This window comes from Condylura cristata, unplaced genomic scaffold, assembly GCF_000260355.1.
Source record: "Condylura cristata isolate star-nosed mole 26May11 unplaced genomic scaffold, ConCri1.0 scaffold00008, whole genome shotgun sequence".
NCBI classification, from domain to species: domain Eukaryota; kingdom Metazoa; phylum Chordata; class Mammalia; order Eulipotyphla; family Talpidae; genus Condylura; species Condylura cristata.
The window spans coordinates 15190612-15210824 of record NW_004567109.1 but is presented as its reverse complement, the minus strand read 5'-3'; the positions used below and the strand labels follow the sequence as shown (position 1 = coordinate 15210824).

The window sequence follows — 20213 nt, the reverse complement described above, 5'->3', positions numbered from 1 at the left end:
CACAGGGGTGATTTGGTGATGGGAAACCTGTGGGGATTACAATCGAGATGGAAAAAAAAAAATGTGCAAAATGATGTAAAAACAAACTTTGTAATAAAAAAAAAAGAGAAAAAATTAAAAGATGTAGCTTCTAATCCCTGACTGCTACTTCTCATACATAATTTTACTTTCAGGACCTAAAGTACTATTTGTACTGACTTTGTTGTTGCAGATAACAAATGATGTACACAGTGTCTGGAACCGGTATCTGGTACCCAGTGTACACTCAATAAATTGTAGCTTTTTAGTAATTTACAGACCAGACACTAAAGCACAAAAAGTGATTGACTAGTGGGAAAGCATACAACTACCTCAGAAACAAGCTAAAGCATAAAATTCAGACCCCTTGACTCCTAGTTCATAAGCTTCTTCCATCCCTGAATATCATCATTATTCATTTCAATGTCAGGACAGAAATAGAGGAAAACTGAAATTCTCCTTATTTTTAATGGTCAGTTGAACTAGCTATACAAGATACACTGCATTAAGAATAGCTTGAGAACTAAATGGCCTAACCTCCTATTTTACATTCATAAATAGCTATGCTGGAGAAACCAGTTATTCCCAAAGAAACAGTGCAACTGGGCAGATATTACTACTTAAAACCAAGGCAAGTTGGGACTAGAGCAAAGACTTTATAGACTACTTGGTCTGATTTTGTCATTTTTCAAAGAAAGAAAGTGAAGATCAGAGACAATAAGTGCCTACTGAAGTTTAGAGCAAGTTGTTCCTGTAAATAACAGAGTCACATGGATAAAGGTTTAAAACTTTTAAATACAATTTAAAAGCAAATCCCTTCTCTCTGACTGACTGGCTTTTGCTCTAGAATTCCAGAGAGAGGGCTAAATGCCTCATGTTGTATAACAACATTATTAAAGGGAATAATTATCTAACACACTTAAATGTAGCATCTGGAAATTGGAACCCAAATCACCTAGCTGCTGTAAATTAACACAATCTCACTTTGCAATCCTGACGCCCCAGTGTCACATTATGGTCTTCTGAGGAAATATGATGACAGACCTTAATTTGGCCTCTCCCAAAAGGACAGGTTAATGTGCTCCAAAATGGATGCACTCAACTGTTCAGTTAAGAAAAGGCATTCTTGCTGTTTCCAGCACCAGGTGTTTCCATCACTGTGTCTCCTAAGGTGTAGTCCAGAGTTGAAATTAACAGAATGGCACCTGCCACAGATGATCACACAGTCAGTCTGGAGTCCCCAGAATAATCAGTCAAATAGCATAGGGGAAACTGTTCAGTAATTATCTCAACTGAACTAAGAGCTTGAGTAAAATGAATTTACCATCTTCAGATTAGAGGTTGCAATGGCCTTGAAACTAGCTATTGCCAAAATGTAAATGAGGACTCTGGGCTTCAAACATGCATTATTCGTCCAGTCAGTTAGAAAGCAGCATGGCCACACAAAACATCAGTTGTTTTACTTGTAGTCTGGTGCTATTTTCATTTACCAGTGCCAGCCTTCCTGTAGCATTTTTTTTGGCTGTGGGTAGGCTGAGCCAAATCCCAGCTCCCACTGCTGCTTGTATCCCCTCCCATGCTTAATGGACTCCAGCACGAGATGCCTCTCAGAGATGAGAGATGAATACTGGCTTCTCAGCTACTCAGTCACTGGATCTCCTAGCCCTGCCGAACCTACTAAGAGTAGAAATGTTAGGATACAGCATATATCATCAGCTTTTTCTTTCAAAGATTTATTTATGTATGCATACAGAACTGGGGTACAGGCCAGAGGTGGGGATTGGTGAGAGAATTCACCTGAGACACAGTGGGGAGCAGAACAGGCAGATCTACTGAAACACACTGCTGAGGGGAGCAGCAGACAGGACAGGAGAGGTCTGCTTTATGGGTCACCTCCCTGGCTGGTATTCAAACTCATGCTGCAGTGGCTGTGGATAGCTTCATACTTTAACTCGTTGCACCACCAAGGAGGGCCCTCATCAGCTTTGTCAAAGGCAACTGGTCCTAAAAGACTGGGTTTAATATTTACTGAGCACCTATCTGCAATATGCCATGTAAAGGTATCTGTGATATAAAACTTAAGAAAAGATATGCCCAGCCCATTTTAAAATGAGTATAAAGCAGTTACCAAAGAAATAGGAGACCATGGCCTCTGCTCTCCGGTGATTTATAATCTAGTGGAGAAGTTAGCCACATACGTAAATAACAGTAATCCAAGACAGACTATGATAAGTACCTCAAAAGAGATACAAATGACTGTGGAGCAACCAGATTTACCATCTATCTTCTGCCTATATTTCAATTTAGTCAAGAGTTCCCTTATGGATCTTTTGGTTTCTTTACATACACAATTGGATAATTCTAGATCTAGTATAGCAGACTTGGAGAGAGGACTTGATTTAGAATCTGAGCTCTATTATTCAGTAAATTATATAACTAGTAAAAAACTTAAAAAGTTTCATTTTCTAGGCCTCCTGATGGTACAGGGATTAAAGCCTCAGTGCTGTCAAGATATTGCCAACCTCTGGGCATGAGTTTGATTCCCAGCTAGGGAGGTGACCCACATGGTGCAGCAGACCTCCTGACCTGCCTACTGCTCTCCTCCGCAGTGTATTTTAGCACATCTGCCTGTTCTGCTCCCTAATAACTCTGGTGAATCCTCTCATACCCCCCAACCTCTGACGTGTACTCCAGTTCTGTATGCATAAGTAAATAAAGAAATCTTAAATAAAATTAAAAAATAAATATTCTTAAAAATAGTTTCCTTGTCAGTTGTCTCTTTCATGCATTCAGGTAATTTCTAAACATTATTTTTCAAAATGTGCTCCTGAAATACTAAGCTAGAAGTTTTCCTAACTTTATCTATCTGTGATCGCTAGTAAAATATAAAACCTACACTACTTCAAGTCCATTTCATTTTTTTTTTTAAAGATTTATTTATTTATTCATACAGAACTGGGGTACAGGCCAGAGATGCGGAGGGTGAGAGGATTCACCAGAGACAGAGCGGGAAGCAGAACAGGCTGATCGATGAAGTACACTGCTGAGGGGAGCAGCGGGCGAGTCAGGAGAGGTCTGCCACACCATGTGGTCACCTCCGGGGTAGGCGGGGATCGAACTCATGCGGAAGTGGCTTTAGTTTCTCAGTGCAGTGCTTTAACCCGCTGCGCCACCAGGGAGGGCCCCATTTCATTTTTTTTTAAGATTTATTTATTTATGTATGCAAGAACAGGGGTACAGGCCAGAGGTGTGGGGGTGAGAGGATTCACCAGAGACAGAGTGGAGAATATAACAGGCAAACTGACTGAAATACACTGCTGAGGGGAGCAGCAGGTAGGACAGATCTGCTCTGCCAGATGGATCATCTCCTTAGCCCCCAGGGATCAAACTCATTCTGCAGTAGTGGTGATTGCTTCATAGTGCTGTACTTTAAACCCCTTGCACCACCAGGGAGGACCCTCAAATCCCATTTCAAACCAGAAAAAGCTGGGACTGATACATATCTATTCATTCAAAAAACAAGTCAGAGATGTTGTGAGATACTCAAATGAAGATGTCTGGTATACAGCTAGAAGTCTTTAGCATAGAGGAGGTACATGAGGCAGACAGATGCTTCACTAACTCTTCCCATTTAGACTATAAATGTTCAAAATATTAAGTGGACAGGAGCTCCAAACCCAGCTGCTTTTCACCTCTATGATCAATGCCTAATATAAATGGTGGGTTTCCAAAGTACAAAATATACCTCTCCTTGGAAAATAGTGTAGAGGGCAGGCAAGTTTTCCATGGTCTCAGGTCTTCCTGAATTCATCCTTAATGTTCTATGGTTCCTCCATTTCTTTCCTGCCAAAGCTAATTCAAATGTCCTGTCACAAATAAATTAAGACAAACAATAATTAGAAACCTACATTCAAATGTGTAGAAAATCCAGTTAGTTTCTACAGAATAACAGATTTAACACTATGTGTTTTATCCAAATCTCCTTTGTCCAACTCTTAATTGTGCAATTTTGGAAATGTTGATTTTATTTCCCTTTAATTTGTTACTTACCCAAGGTTACTACTTTTTTTTTGCTTTTGTTTTAATTGCTAAAAGTCAATGGAAGTCTTTTCACGTGCAAAAGGATCTTAAGAATGGATTTTTAAGATAGTAGCAAGAGCTAACATTTATCAAGTAGTTACCATGACCAGACTGAGCACTAAACATCCAAAATTTCATTTATCTTCAGAATTCTCATGATGTAGATTCCACTATTATGTAGAAAACTTGGGGACCCTTCCAGGTGGTACAAGGGGTTAAGGCACAGCACTGTGATGATATCCTCAGCCACTGTAGCACCAGTTGATCCCCAGCCGGGGATGTGACCCACATGGCACAGCAGACCTCTCCTGTCTCACCCATTTCTCCCCTCGGCAGTGTATTTCAGTACATGTGCTCATTCTGTTCCCTACTTTGTCTCTGGTGAATGGTCTAACCCACCCCCCCCCACACACACACACACACCACCTCTGGCCTGTCCCAGTTCTTGTATGCATAAATAAATCTTCAAAAAAGAAAAGAAAACTTTGATTTCCAGAGGTCAAATTACTAGGCCTATCTCAAGAAATGGAGTTAAACTCTGGCTGACATCAGAGTTCACACATTTAATAGCTATAATAGGCATTAAATCTCAAGTAACTTCAGAGAGAAAATAGCTGGCCTTTTTTTCTGATAAAATTGAAAGATACACTTTCAAAGTTCAGATAATACTTCGATAATGAAGAAAAAAAATCATCCATAAATTTGCTTTTTCTTTTTCCATGCAGTGTTTCTTTTCATGGAATCACTTGTCATTACAAACAAACCTTGTTTTATTACATTTCACCACTGTGATTTTTGCAAACTGAAGGTTTGTGGCAACACTGTGTTAAGCAAGCCTATAGATGCCATCTTCTAACAGTATGTTCTTATGTCAATTGCATTTTTGGTAATTATCACAGTACTTAAATTTTTCAGTCTATCTGTTAGGGTGATCTGTGATTAGTGACCATTGATGTTACTATTTCAATTGTCTCAGGGAACCACATAAAAGTCAACAAATCCAACATGTCTTCTGACTGCTCCTCCAACCAGACATTCCAGTCTTTCTCCTTCTCCCCAGGTTCCCTTATTCCCTGAGACTTAATACTGATATTAGCCCAATTCATAATCCTACAATTGCCTCTAAGTGTTCAAGAGATAGGAAGACACACATCTCCCACTTTAAATCAAAAGATGGAGCTGATCTCAAACTGGCCACAACACACCCTCAAAGCCCTAACACGCCTCAATTCTATGTAGGCTGTGAGAGGTGAGGAAGCTGCAGAAGTTTGAAGTAAGCAGAGGCTGGCTCCTGAGATGCAAGGTAAAGCAGCAAGTACTGACACAAAAGCTGCAGCAGTTATTCACAAATCTAGCTAAATCACTGATGAAGATGGGAATACTAAACAATAGATTTCAATGCAGATGAAAAAGCATTAAATTGGAAAGTGACACCTAGGTCCTTTTTGTTGGTTATGCAAATTAACCCATTTATTGTAAGCTGGCAATGTTTCAAATAATGGCACTTCCACTGGTCTTTCAGTTCCTTCAGTCTTCTGATGGCAGATTTTACTCTGGCAACAGAAGTGGTGTTGCAGGTCCAGGTACCACCAGGTGTGAGTGTTCATGCAGGAACCACAAAGCCAGCTCACCACAGCTTGTCTCTTCATCTTAGGTTTGCCACAGAAGGAACAGTATTGGCTGATTTAAATTTTCTTCACCATTTCCTGAGGGGGAGCCCTACTCATAAACAATCCTGACCTTCTTGGTGTGTTTAGCCAAACAAGGTCCAAGCCCAGAGAGCATCTAGTACTTAAAAAAAAAAGATTTATTCATTTATGCATTCATGAGTTGGGGTTTAGGGGTGAGAGGATTCACAGAGACAAAGTGGGGAGCCGAACAGGCAGATTCACTGAAATACATTGCTGTGAGGAGCAGTGGGCAAGACAGGAGAGGTCTACTTCATATTGTGGGTCAGCTCCTTGGCCGGGGATTGAACTCAAACTACAGTTCAAGTGTCTGCTATGATGAAATATGAATAATTAATTATAGGGCTCTCTGATTTGCTCCTTCTTAGAATGATAGCCCAAGAAAATCTATGCAATTCCTTAAAGAAGGTACATTTTTTTTAAAGACTTATTTATTCATACAGAACTGGGGTACAAGCAAGAGGTGCAGGGGAGGTGAGAGGCTTCACCAGAGACAGAGTGGGAAGCAGGACAGCTCCACAAAGTACACTGCTGAGGGGAGCAGTGGGTGGGTTCGGAGAGGTCAGCCACACTATGTGGATCACCTCCAGGGTGGGGATTAAACTCTCACTGGAGCGGCTGCAGCCAGCTTGCAGTGCTGCATCCTAACCCGTTTTGCCACCGGGGAGGGCCCAAGAAGATATATTTTTGAGCAAAAGCTTAAAATGTAATAATATATTATAACATGTGTACAATTTCAGGAAAACGGGGCTATATCCTTTAAAAAATGGAATTCAGGGCCCTTCCTGGTGGCTCAAACAGTTGAAGCATAGCACTGTGAGTATGATTCCTGGGCAAGAAACTGACCCACATGGTGTAGCGGACCTCTCCTGGCCTACTTACTGCTCCCCTCAGCAGTGTGTTTCACATCTAATTGTCTGCTTCCAGTTGTCTCTGGTGGTTCCTCTCACCCCTTCTCTCCTGCACCTCTGGCCTGTACCCAGTTCTTTTATGCATAAATATTTTTTTAATGTAATTATTTTTCAAGTCATGTTCTGTCAAAACCTAGGATCTGGTGGTTATTCAGAAATCCTGCAGTTAGTTCAAATTTACTTGTTTGAAAGTCAGTTTTGAACTGTCTAGAGACAACAGGTTTCAAGAAAGCCAAAGGAAAGCTCTAGGCCAATCAACCAGAAGCCTCCATACCAAAGGCAGAGGGATACAGCCAGTGCTGGGGAGACCTTCCCCACCAGCATTGCTGGAAAGCTAGGACTATCTTCTCATAATCAGGGAGAGGTTGATGATTACTTTCTCCTACTTTCCCTGCCAGCTTGGAATGGATGGTGGTAGCAATGGAGAGAGGACACAGAGTACTTTGTTTTGATCTAGTGTACCTGTGTAAGATTTTGTTTGGGGAACAAAAAAAAAAAAATATCTGCAGCTTTAAAAAAAAGTCAATTAAAACATTGCGATGGACATCCTCCGGTCAGATATGACCACATCTACAGACTTATAAGAGAAGTAAGTTGACAAGGACTGAGGTACACCATTTGGAGTTGCCTTGCCACAGTTCTGGAAGCAGAAAATCTTCCTGAAGTAATTCATTTCACTTGAATGTCTTCAACAATTGTAATATGTAGGGACTCAATATACAAATTACTCCCAAATATCCACCCCCAACAAGAAAGTCTCTTCTAAGTTCCTAAGCCATATCCCAAACTGCCTGTTCGCTGTAATGAGTGGAATAAAGGTCTTTAGCTTTCCCTTTCCCCAGCCAAGAAAAGAATCACTCAGTTGTATTGGGTCGAAACCTAGCAATTATCTTTGACCCTGTTTTCACTCACTGTATCAATGCAACACCAAGACCTGCCTGTTTTACTTTCCACATCTCTCTAGAATCTGTCCAGTTCTCTGCAGCTCCACCAGCACCTCAGTGCTCAATGCTAGCATCTCTCATCTCAATGCATCTGCATCTATCCCTCTTCCAATATGTTTACACTGATGACAGGAATGATCAAACCCCCACCAAGCTTCCCTCACCCCTCGATGAAGACATTCCCTCAGTGGTTTCCCATCAGCCCTAACAGTAACAGCAACAAATCCTGCAAGGTCTGGTCTGGCTTCCACTGGCCTCCAGCTTCGCACTGTAGCGTACTCCCCTCCTTTGTGCTGGCCTCTGGGTGCCATTTGGACATTCTCCTCCCGACTGCCACAAAGCCTCTCCGCACATGTTGTTCTGTGTGGGATAGTCTGTCCTCCCCTCTTATCTAACTAATCAGATGTCTCCTCTCAGGCATCAGTTCAGGCATCTTTTCCTCAGAGAAGCCTTCCAGTGTTTCAGGCACTTTCACATTTCTTGGTGAGATCACTATTAACACCCTGTTTTCTCCCCCCCCACCTACCCCCGCCCCCCCAGGACTCGAGACTCCTGAGGTCAAGGACCACGTCTGGTTCACAATGCAGCCCCAACACCTTGCACAGTAAATATCAGGGGCACGGTTAAGGAGATGGCCTAGTTCTTCGTATGAATTCAAATTTCTCAACAAGACGGTGGTCTGGAGGAGGAGGTCGGACATTTCCTTCATCCCCGCCCCCTCAGGGGCACGGAGCGGGCCCCAGTAAAAAGCTGCTGCAGAATTGGTGGCAGAAACACGGTAGCCTCCTCAGAGAAACAACCCTGGGTTTGACGGGGAGACTAGCCTTCCCCTCCTGAGAGTGCTTGGACACAGCAGGCGCCTGAAGAAATGGGTCGTCGAGGGCCCTACGCGGCCGCAGAGACCCCCGAAGCCCCAGCCGAGAGGGAACGCAGGCTAGAGTACCTGAGCGAGCGACCCGCCTCTGCCCCCGGCAAATACATCTTCAACAGAGAAGGGTCGGCTTCAGACCAAGCAAACTAGGCACTGCCTCCAGATCCCACAGCTATCATTCCCCCAACCCCCCGCCCCCATCTTCCCCATACTTACTCGGTGCCAACACCCGGCCCCCTGACCGCAGCATTGCGCCGACACGCCAAAGTCGGTCAGAGCGCTTTCCCCCCACAAGACCCAGCACGCCTAGGCGGGACTTCAGCTCCATCCACCAATGCTGGAAGCTCACTCTCGTGACATCAGAAAGATCTGACCAATAATAAGAAACTATCTAGAGGGCGGGGCATAGGGAAATTGCGGAAGCCGATTGGGCTCCCCAAACCGGAAGTTCCTCGGGAAGCGCTAATTTAGAGCCAATCGTGCGGGGGCAAAGTGTGTCGGCGCGGTTAGTGGGGGCCCTGAGGAGAGTGGCTGCCGCCATGATAGAACAGCCGAAGCGCAAAGGCCCAGAGTTGCCGCTGGTTCCAGTCAAGCGGCAGCGCCATGAGTTGCTGTTGGGAGCGGCAGGGTCGGGCCCCGGACCGGGGCAGCAGCAGGCGGCTCCGGGAGCTTTGCTGCAGGCGGTAAGTGAAGCAGCAGGCAGCCTTCGGCCCTCGTTCTCATGCCTCACAGCGCGCCCCGGCCTTGCCCCCCCAGCCCCACACCACCCGGAGCTGAACGAGTCTCTTACCTGATGTTAAAGTAGATAAACACTGAGACAGTGGCCGACAGCCCTGCGAGGTGGCTTTAGAACCAGAGGGTAGGACCTTGAACTCAGAACCGGGGTAGGGGCGCCTAAATCTCCCAGGGATCCGGTGTAGAAAAAGTGTTGAGAACGAGTAGTTAGATGAATGAGGGAAGGAAGGAAATGAGTGATACTCGCTTTGGGTCTTTGGGCTGCCTGCTTTGCCCTTTATTTCTCTGCATGGAGATTGACAATCAAATAACAGTTAATAGCCATTGAATAGTTGTACTAGGACTTTTGTATAGGAAAACACCGTTCATCTTGGTAACAGCCCAAATATTAGGAACTGTTACCCATTTTGTAAGTGGGAAAGCAGACATACAGGTCAGAGAAGCAGGTTTTAAACCCAGAATGCATTCTCTTAACTACATTTCTTCCAACATAGAGGCGGTGTTCTCTCACAACTCCTCTGCCAGCCCCTCAGTAGATCTGCTGCCCATCCTCAAAATATATCGATTTTAAAAGACAAAACTTGCAAGATGGCCATAGAGCTGAGGCTTAATTACAGCAGGGAGGTGGGGTGGGTCAAAATAGGAAAGGGAAGAGCACAAGGGACTGAGCTCAACGGTGATGAACCATGATTGGATCGATTATTTTGGAGAACTACCAGGACTCGCCAATGGGAGAGATCTGACACTGGACAAAAATTAACAACGATGTACCAAAATAAGTAAATAAGTTTATAAAGTGAGAGAGTGCGTGTGTGTAGATGTACTACCACTTCCACCTTTATCACTAGCTCGTGATCTAAGCTGCTATTATCTAGCACTATTTCAGTAAGATCCTAATGGCATTCCTATTTCTGCACTTGTATGATCAGCCTACCCTCAGACCTGCAAACAGCCAAATCCTTCTTAACATCAGATCTCTCAGGCAACAAGCATAAAGATTCTGAGGCAAAAATGAGTTTAATATGTTTGAGCAATTAAATATTGGCTTTGAGATAGGAGCAGAGTGAAGGAGAATATTGTAACAGATAGATTTGGGTGACTTGAGCATATCAGATGGGAGGCATGAGTTATGTGAGCATTCCCACTCTCTAAGTGAGAAATACACTCGATTGTTTTTCCCTGTCTTCTCCCTGTGCCCACCCACCCCTCAATCTTGCAGCTTCCTTTTGCCTATTTGTTGCAACTATTTACTTTTTTATTTAGGGGCCTCCAAGGTGTTCTTCCCTTCAAGCTCCGATCATGCTTCTCTCAGGACATGAAGGAGAAGTGTACTGCTGCAAGTTTCATCCCAATGGATCGACCTTAGCATCTGCAGGATTTGACCGACTGATATGTAAGGCATGGTTTTTGAATCTGAAGTAATTGGTCTTTGCCATATAGTGAATATTTGTTAAAGCCTTCTGTACAGTGTAAGGCACCATTCTGAATTGGTAACATAACAAACTGTGTGACTAACAAGCAAAAATAGAGGCATGACAATGTTCAGTGATTATATAGAATCCCTTATACTTCCTTATAAGTATAAAAGGAATTTTGTTAGAATCCTAATTGCTCTAATTTCAAAATGTCTTCTTCATAGAAGCAAATCTTGAGCTAACTTTATCAAGAAAAGAGATCAAGGCTTAACAAATCAATAGAAGTAATGAGAAGAGAAGACTTTTTCCCAAAGGTGTGAGACCCTCTTCTTAATACACACTTAGAATCTTCACATGGGGGAGGATGAAAAGATCCTATCCTAAAGTGGCAATTAAGATAATTTACTAGAACATCATTAGGATCTACTCTCAGATTGTCACCTACTCGTTAGGAATATCCATTTTTGAGAAAAAGAAAAATCACTCTGAAGGTGTCATGAGAAAAGGTATCAGAGAAGATAGCAAGCCTGAATTTTTTTCTTCTGGCATTATTTTCCTGAGAGAGACAATCCTTTGGTCAATGCTGATGACTCAGTGTCTCTGGACAAATATCTGTCCTCACAGTGCATGTTGATTTAGGTGTTCCAGTTTTATGGTCATTAAATTTACTAGTGGCCAAGCACCTGGGAGATATAACATCTATGAATTACTGATATGTTTCACTTGATAAAACAAAGTAGAAGCAATTTTATAAACAGAAAATACCTCAAAAATATAGTGATATAGATATATTAACTTCTTGCTGGACTAAGCTCCCTGAGGATAGGAACTGCATGTTCACTTACTTCATTTTACTCCAACACCTAAACACATATAGCAGTTACTTAGCACACATGGGATAAATGAATGCAGTGCAAAGTCATTAGCATGTGGCCCTCAAGTCAGTTGCTGGTTCCTTTAATTTCCCTAAATGCCATTATTTTGTTGTATACTTTTACTCATAGCAGACAAGTAGTAATGAGCACCAACTTTTTTTAAAAAATAGGAAATAATTTAATTTTACTATTAGCTACTAACTTTTTTTTTTTTAAACTACGAAATGTGGAAATAGTGTTTTTATTTTTATTTCATGGTCAGGAAAGTGGTGAGCTGGTAGAACTAAGTGTTCCTAGGGAGTATAATTTCAGAACTGTTGTCCTTGTAAATTCTTAAATACCCTTTCCATGGTCAGTAATGTCTTTCTGCCTAGTAATATTCACAGAACCCCTGTCTCCCTAATAGTGCTGTGGAATGTCTACGGTGACTGTGATAACTATGCCACATTGAAAGGGCACAGTGGAGCAGTGATGGAACTGCATTACAACACAGATGGCAGGTGAGTGTTGTACAGCCTTGAGTGACGGCTCCTTCCCATACTAAGTCTTCTTGGCATCCTTTTGCATTTCATCTTTGGAGTTCTCTTAGGATACTCTCTTGTCAGAAGCGACTGCATTTTGAGTAACTCCATTATTTTCCTATCACTGTCACCCCAAGTAAGGTGTTTATTTTTCTATGTATCCATCATTTAACTTATCAGCATACAGACAAATTTGTTTCTTTTTAAGACAAATTTTATTTTATTTTATTAAATTACCTATTATAAAGGTAAGAAAAAAATTTTAAAACTCAAAATTACAAGATGGAAAAATAACCCCTATTCTTACCTTTCCAGAGATAATTGCTGTTAATGTCTTTTTTCTCAAGCCTTTTTCCTACTCAAAGCTATTTGGTTTTTACATATACTGCAATTTAGAATTATGTTTACAGTCTTGTCTGTTCCTTTTATCCCCTAAGTTTATTCACTTAACCTATATGTCATACATACTATTTATCGTAAACATTTTAATGATTGTGTAGTTTTAGATTAACTATAGCTACATGGAAATGTGATCAAAGTTAATTGTTCTCATTAGGATTTTGGTATATAACATGACATAGATTTTTCTTATTAATGTTTGAATAAAGAAAATGTAATTATAACTTAGAGATAAGCCTCAGAAACAAAAACTTCGATTTTTTTTTGTTTTGTTTTGTTTTTATTTAGAGATAGGTTTAAAATTACTCAGCCATGGGATCAAGAAGTATGTCTTTTTTACCTCTGCATCGAGAATAATTAAAATTTCCAAATGGGAGGATATAGCATGTGTAAAGTGTTGTCTATCACAAAGGAAGAAAAGATTAAGAAAACTTTTAGATATATAATGTCATTGGAACTACAGAAGAAAAATTTTTTAAGTATTTCATTCGGTAGACCTCCGAACTATGTCTGAAACATAGTTTCAGTTTTTAAAAGTAGGGTGAAGCATGTCAGTATCCTGCCAGACTGTCAGCACAGTGTCAGTGATCTTGAGTATTTTGGCAAATGGGAAAGATAAATTGCTATTGTTTGTCTTCATTTACTACTTTTTTGTTCTTCCTCTTACCTTCTAGTATGCTCTTCTCAGCGTCCACAGATAAAACTGTGGCAGTGTGGGATAGTGAGACTGGTGAGAGGGTTAAAAGACTGAAGGGACATACTTCCTTTGTGAATTCCTGTTATCCAGCCAGGAGGGGTCCCCAGCTTGTCTGCACTGGCAGTGACGATGGTACAGTTAAGGTGGGTGTTGTTTGTCTGTGCATTGCCATTTCTGAGGTGACATAATGTGCGCCTAGTCTTGCCTTCCCACCTGTGCTGTACCTTCCTCTTTACAACTTTGTTTTTAAAAGCCAAACGCTTTTTAAAAATACGTGTAAAGTGGCAGTGTTTTAAGTATTCTGCAGAATGATGTTAGAACCCTTTTGACTTGGAATACAATGGATCACCTAAATTGAATTCTTAGCAATTCACTTTTCTGGTCACTGTTCAATCTTTTATAACAGTGACAGAAAATATGTGTCTTATAAAGCTGTGAAATTATAGACAGTGTGTAAGAAGCTCAGTACATGGTTTTAGAGACTTAAGATGGGATCTTAATTTTAAGGATTGTTCAGTTCAGTGATTTCCAACCTGTCTGTTTATCAGAATCACCTGAAGAACTTGTTAAAAATACCCACCTAGAGCCTCCCTGGTGGCCTGGAGGGTAAGTCTCAGTGCTATCACATGGTCTGAGTTTGATCCCAGGCCAGGGAACTAACCCAGATATGGTGCTGCAGATTTCCTGTCTCACCCACTGCTCCCCTTTCAGTAAATCCGCTTGTTCTGCTCTGTGTCTGGTGAATCCTTTCATCCTCCACACTGCTAAATTATGCCCATTTCTTCTATGTAAAAACAAGGAAATACTAAAAATACCCAAATAGGGTTTAGTAGCTCTGGAGTGGGAATTTTTTTATATTATTGCAACCATTTTTTTAGGGCCGTTCTAGGATCACAAGAAGATTAAGTGGAAGGTACAGAGATTTCCATGTATCCACTGCCGCCATACATACCCAAACCTGCCCCTGCGGCCCCCACCCCACCCCCGCCACACACACACACACACACACACATATATACTCCCCACCGCCCGTTTTAAAATATCCCTTACCAGAGTGGTAGGTGTAGTTGTTAATGTTGACAAACCTACATTGACACATCTTAGTCACCCAAGTCATGGATTTATGTTAGGAGTCACTATTGCTGGCATTCATTCTATGGTTTGGACACATATGACTATAGGTACCTTAGAGTTTTGTCGCTGCCCTAAAAATTTCTTTGCTGCCTATTCTCCCACCTTTCCCTCCAATCCTAACCTCTGGAAGCACTGATATTTCTATTCTCTATTGTTTTGCCTTCTCCAGAATTTACATCATTAGAAACATCTAGTAGATAGTCTCTTCATCCTGGCTTCTTTCACTTAGTAATATGCATTTAAGATTTCCCTGTATCTTTTCATGATTTGATAGCTGATTTATTTTTAGTGCTGAATAATATTCCATTTCCTATAGTTTACCTAGTTATCTACAGGATATCCTGATTGCTTCTGAGAATTGGTACTTTTGAATAAAGCTTCTATAAACCTATGACCTATATTAAAATCTACCACTAATTCTTTTCTTTTTTATGACACATCTTTAAAACTTGGAACCAAAGTTTTTCTCTTCTGAATGAAATGACCCATGCTCTTAAAACATTTACCCATTTGTTTTTTAAAAGTAGAATCCAACTGTCTACTTTAACTTGTGTATGGAGTCTCACCCTCTTTCCTATTACCAACACATCAAGCAGCTATTAAAAATAAATGTTGAGAGCCCTCCCTGGTGGCGCAGTGGGTTGGAGTGCTGCGCTCTGAAGCTAAGCCAAGCCATGGCTGCTTCAGTGTGAGTTCGATCCAGAGGTGATCCACGTGGCGCAGCAGACCTCTTCTGTCTCTCCTGTCTCCACAGCTCTCCTCAGCAGCGTAATTCCTTAATCTGCCTGTTCTGGTCCACATTCTTTTTCTGGTGAATCCTCTCGCCATCCCTGCACCTCTGGCCTGTACCCCATTTATGTATGCATAAATAAATAAATTCTTTTTTAAAAAAAATACTGATTTAAAAAGTATATGTATTACATTAATAATAAGAAATCAGAACATTTTAACATTTTGAAATTAATATTAACATTAATGTAATAGGATTGGACAGTATTAAATTCTAGTCCTTCTTTGCTGCTGGTGTTCTTCATTAGATCCGTTTCTCCTTTGAGCAATAGTTAAGAATTCAGTGTAAACTAGATAGTATAAGCACAGTATCTTTTGAACATATTTATTACAACTCACATTATGGAATATATTCTATACTGTGATCCAATAGATAGCCCTCTTGATTCTCTGATAGCTTCTTTCCTATAATTTTTTAATTGAGACAGAATTTGCATAACAAAATTCACCACTTTAATTGTTTATACAAGTGTACAATTCAGTTGCAGTGTTGTATTACCATCACCACAATCCAGTAGCACGTTTGTCCCGATGGAATTGCCCATTCTGGGCATTTTGTATAAGTAAAATTGTACAGTATGTGGCCTCTTGCATCCAGCTTCTTTCACTTGGCATAATGTTTTCAGTTTCACCCATGTTATATCATGTATCAGTATGTCATTCCTTTTATGGCTTAATCATATTCCATTTTACTGATGCATAATTCCTTTTGCTTATGCATCCGTTTATGGATATTGGATTGTTTACACATTTAGCTACTACAGGTATTGCTGCTACAACATTCATGTACATGCTTTCCTAATGGAGAGCAGAACAGGCAGATTGACAAAGTACACTGCTGAGGGAAGCAACAGCGAGACGAGATATGCTGCACCATGTGGGTCACCTCCCTGACTGGGGATTGAACTTGTGCTGAACCAGTTGTGGCTAGCTTTGTAGCGCTGCACTTTAACCCTTTGCACCACCGGGGAGGGCTCTTGAACACCTGTTTCATTTCTCTTGAGTATATATCTAGCTAGGTCAAAAGGTAACACTTAACTTTTTGAGGAATTTCTGTAGCAACTACATCATTTTATACTCCCACCAACTATGTATAAGGGTTCCAGTTTTTCCACATCCTTGTCAACATTTATTTTCTGGGTTTTTTATAATCATCCTAGAAAGTAGTATGTAAGTGTTGTTTCAGTAGTATCTAAATGTGTTTTTATTTCTGAAATGATTAATGTTATTGGGTGTCTTTTCATATGCTTAGCAGTCATTTTTATATCTTCTGAGAGTATTCAAGTTCTTTACCCCTTTGTTAATTAGGCTTTTTACATTTCTTTTGTTGTTAGGGTTTTTTTTAAACGGTTTATTTTTTTATGCTTACAGAATTGGGGTACAGGCCAAAGGCGTGGTGGGTGAGAGGGTTCACCAGAAACAGTGGGGAGCAGACAGGCAGTTTGACAGAGTACACTGCTGAGGGGAGCAGAGGTCAGAAAAGGTCTGTCATGCCATGTGGGTCACCTCCCTGGCCAGGGATCGAATTCATGCTGCAGTGGCTTCAGAGAGCTTCATAATGTGGTGCTTTAACCCCTTGTGCCACAGGGAGTTTTTCATTCTGTGTACTAGGTCTTTGTCAGATACATGATTTGCAAATATTTTCTCCTATTGTCTTCTCATTTCTTCATAATACCCTTTGATGTACAGAAGTTTTTCTGAAATCTAGTTTACCGGTATTTTCCTTTTGTCACTTGTGCTTTTGGAATCTTCTAAAAATACATTCCCAAGCCAAGGTTTTAAGAGTACACCTATGTGGGCCCTCCCTGGTGGCGCAACAGGTTAAAGCACAGCACTGAGAAGCTAAAGCCACTTCAGCATGAGTTCGATTCCCGCCTGCCCCAGAAATGACCACATGGCGCGGCAAACCTCTCCTGACCCGCCCGCTGCTCCCCTCAGCAGTGTACTTCATTGATCTGCCTGTTTTGCTCCCCACTCTGTCTCTGGTGAAGCCTCTCACCGCCCCTGAGCCTCTGGCCTATACCCCAGTTCTGTATGCACAAATAAATAAATCTTTAAAAAAATAAAGAGTACACCTATGTGATGTGGGGCTCCAGTCTCATTCTGTTACATATTAGCCAGTTGTGCACACACCATTTGTTGAAGACAATTTTTGTTATGTGTGTGAGCCATACTTTTGCCTAAATCAGGCCTTCTCTTTATCTTATTGAAAATTAGACATTTGAATATTAGAATGTGGTAACTCTGGAAATTAGCTTACCCCAGGGTTTGTTGTTGCTGCTTTTAACTGTTGTTTTAGTGAATTTTCTGAACTGATTTTGTAAAATATGTGCCCTCTGTCCTATGAAAGTTTCTGTTTATTGATTTAGCAGTTCTTTACTAATGATTTGACAAACTTTTCCTTAATTTCGGGATGTTGAGAGGGATTGACTCTTGTGTATATAGATGTATAGGGATTGGGCTGGGCAGTCTTCTCAGCCAAGCAATTTACAACTCTGCTTTGGCACATACCTCCTGCCTTCATAGAGCCTGAAGATCAGCAAGAGGTGAGCACCTTGTCTGGTCTTTTGAACGTGCCCAGGCATGTAAGTGACCTTTTAGATTCCCAGGAATATTCCAGAGCTTCTCACAGCCCTCATTCTTCAGATCTTATTCCCTAGCCTTTCTTCCCTAGCTTTTTGGTTTATCCATTGTTTGCCCCAGCTGTTATCCTTGCTTCTCTTCTGGGAGAATTTCAAATGAAAAATAAAAGCAAGTCCTTTGAGCTTACCTTTCCGAGAGCCACCAGACAAGTTAAAAAAAACAGTCTAACTTTTTGAGAATAAAGAAGTTCCATTCTGCTCCATCTGGTAGTAGGAGCACATAATGAGAATGCTGGTTGTTTTCCTTAAGGCTATTGCTGAGTCGAAGATGGAGCCCAGGGTAAATTAAAGTGCTACAAAGCTCTTATAAGACAGCTCACGTGGTTTTCTTCCTCATAAATCGTTTGCCTGGTTGTTGTAAACTTTTGATTTGTTTCTATAATCAAATGTTTCTGTAATTCTGGTAAAGCTGATTCTACCTGTTTCTTTTTGGTTTTATTATTTATTTGGTTAGCCAATTAATTCACTGCTTTTGTAGAAGGTTTATCTTCTGGCATTCCCTGTTCTACCATTTTGACAATATAACCTCTTTGTATTTTTTTTTTTAAATATTTATTTATTCATACAGAACTGGGGTACAGGTCAGAGATGCGGAGGGTGAGAGGATTCACCAGGGACAGAGTGGGGAGCAGAACAGGCAGATTGAGGAAGTTCACTGCTGAGGGGAGCAGCGGGCGGGTCAGGAGAGGTCTGCCACGCCATGTGGTCACCTCCGGGGCAGGCGGGAATCGAACTCATGAGGAAGTGGCTTTAGCTTCTTAGTGCAGTGCTTTAACCCACTGCGCCACCAGGGAGGGCCACCTCTTTGTATTTTTTAACCAAAGTTGTAAGGCATTGATTAGTTAAGGTACACAGTGGTTTTTTGTTTTGGTTTGGTTTTTTTTTTTTTTTTTAAGATTTTATTTGATTATACATACAGAAATGGGGTACAGGCCAGAGGTGTAGGGGCAGTGAGAGGATTCAGCAGAGGCAGAGTAGGGAGCAGGATAGGCGGATCTCCTGAGATCACTGCTGAGGGGAGCAGCAGGCAAAACAGGAGAAGGCTGCTGTGCCATATGTGGCCCATTTCCTTGGCCAGGGATCGAACTTTGTGTAGTGGCTGGCTATAGCTTGATAGCGCTGGTCTTTAACCCCTGTGCCACCAGGGAGGCCCCAGGATATCCAGTTTAAAAAACATTAGTCTCCTGTCCTGCTATGCTGAGAATGTATAAACTAGGCAAATAGAAAACTTGCATTCTAGGGGGACATGTTTTTGTTTTTAAGATTTATTTATGCATATAAGAACTGGGGTGTAGACCAGAGGTGTGGGGGTTGAGAGGATTTACCAGAGACAGAATGGGTAGCAGAATAGGCTACTGAAATACATTGCTGAGGGGAGCAGTGAGTGAGATAGGAGAGGTCTACCTTGCCATGTGAGTTAGCTCTTTAGCCAGGGACCAAATACTTGCTGCAATGGCTGAGAGTAGTTTGATGTTGCTGACATTTCATCCCGTGTGCCACCAGGGAGGCCTGCCTAAGGGAACATGTTAACTACGTTTATTCAAATTTAAACAGAGGAGTCTGCCAATTTTCAGATACATTAACAAATTATTGTCACTTCTCATATTGTTACTAAATATCTAGACACATTATTGACTGGATTCCTAGTAGAGACATGTTCACCTCAATAAAGTTCTTGGGCCTAAAAATGTACTGTGCAGTTCCTTTTAGAGTGATATTAAAAGACTCATGTTCCTCTGCTTCAGCTTTGGGATATCCGGAAGAAAGCAGCCATCCAGACATTTCAGAACACTTACCAGGTGTTAGCTGTAACCTTCAACGACACAAGTGATCAGATTATTTCTGGTGGAATAGACAACGATATCAAGGTATGTTTGATTTTGTTACATTCTCTTTCACCTAACTTCACTCAGCAGTGAAACTTCTGAGATTGTGGGGAGTTCTGCATTCAATACCAATGAAAAAGAAGATAGTAATTTGGATCGTATTTTTTTTCTCCCCTATTCTCATTGACTTTCTAAATCAAGAGTTGCAATTGAAGATCAAATACATGAATACCATCAAAGACCAGGCAGTTTATGTGAAGTGGGAAGCCCCTGTATGAAAATAGAGAGTAGCATTCCCCACCTGGAGTCTTTTGAGACTAGGAAAAAGAAGTTTTGGAAAGTCTGTAACTAAGAATAACAAAGTAATGATTTAGAGAAAGAGTCAGTAAACTTTGTGTCAGTATAGTATGGCCCAATTGAAGAGTAATTGACTTGGGTTCTGATTCCAGTTCCACTGTTTTGTAGTTTTTTGTGACTTCAAGCAACTTCTTTAATCCTTGGTTTTCTCATGTGTACATTGGTGGTAATAATAATAATAGCAGCTGTCTTTTTTTTTTTAATAATGTAATAGTTTATTTTTACATCATTTTGTGCATTTTTTCATCTCAGTTGTAATCCCCATGGGCTTCCCATCACCAAATCACCGTGTGCCATCATCATAGTCCAGT

At 41.2% G+C, this 20213-nt stretch overlaps 2 protein-coding genes across 3 annotated transcripts in view; one reads left to right on the top strand and one right to left on the bottom strand.

The window, feature by feature from the left end:
* ZCCHC17 (zinc finger, CCHC domain containing 17) overlaps positions 1-8816 on the bottom strand; it is a 38070-nt gene extending 29254 nt beyond the window's left edge. The window contains exons 1-2 of one of the 2 annotated variants that reach the window (XM_004678722.2): positions 8729-8816; positions 3764-3884 (exon numbers count right to left, since the gene is read on the bottom strand). In XM_004678722.2, the coding sequence (XP_004678779.1) occupies positions 3764-3829 (66 nt within the window). In that variant the 5' untranslated portion in view covers positions 3830-3884; positions 8729-8816. The remainder of the gene's footprint in view (positions 1-3763; positions 3885-8728) is intronic. The other variant, XM_012722488.1, reaches the window with a different exon arrangement.
* A 220-nt stretch (positions 8817-9036) lies between these two features.
* The window catches only part of SNRNP40 (small nuclear ribonucleoprotein 40kDa (U5)), a 27578-nt gene continuing 16401 nt past the window's right edge, over positions 9037-20213 (top strand). Inside the window, exons 1-5 of the mRNA XM_004678720.2 lie at positions 9037-9195; positions 10511-10640; positions 11944-12037; positions 13132-13297; positions 19465-19587. Of these exons, the coding sequence (XP_004678777.1) occupies positions 9052-9195; positions 10511-10640; positions 11944-12037; positions 13132-13297; positions 19465-19587 (657 nt within the window). The 5' untranslated portion in view covers positions 9037-9051. The remainder of the gene's footprint in view (positions 9196-10510; positions 10641-11943; positions 12038-13131; positions 13298-19464; positions 19588-20213) is intronic.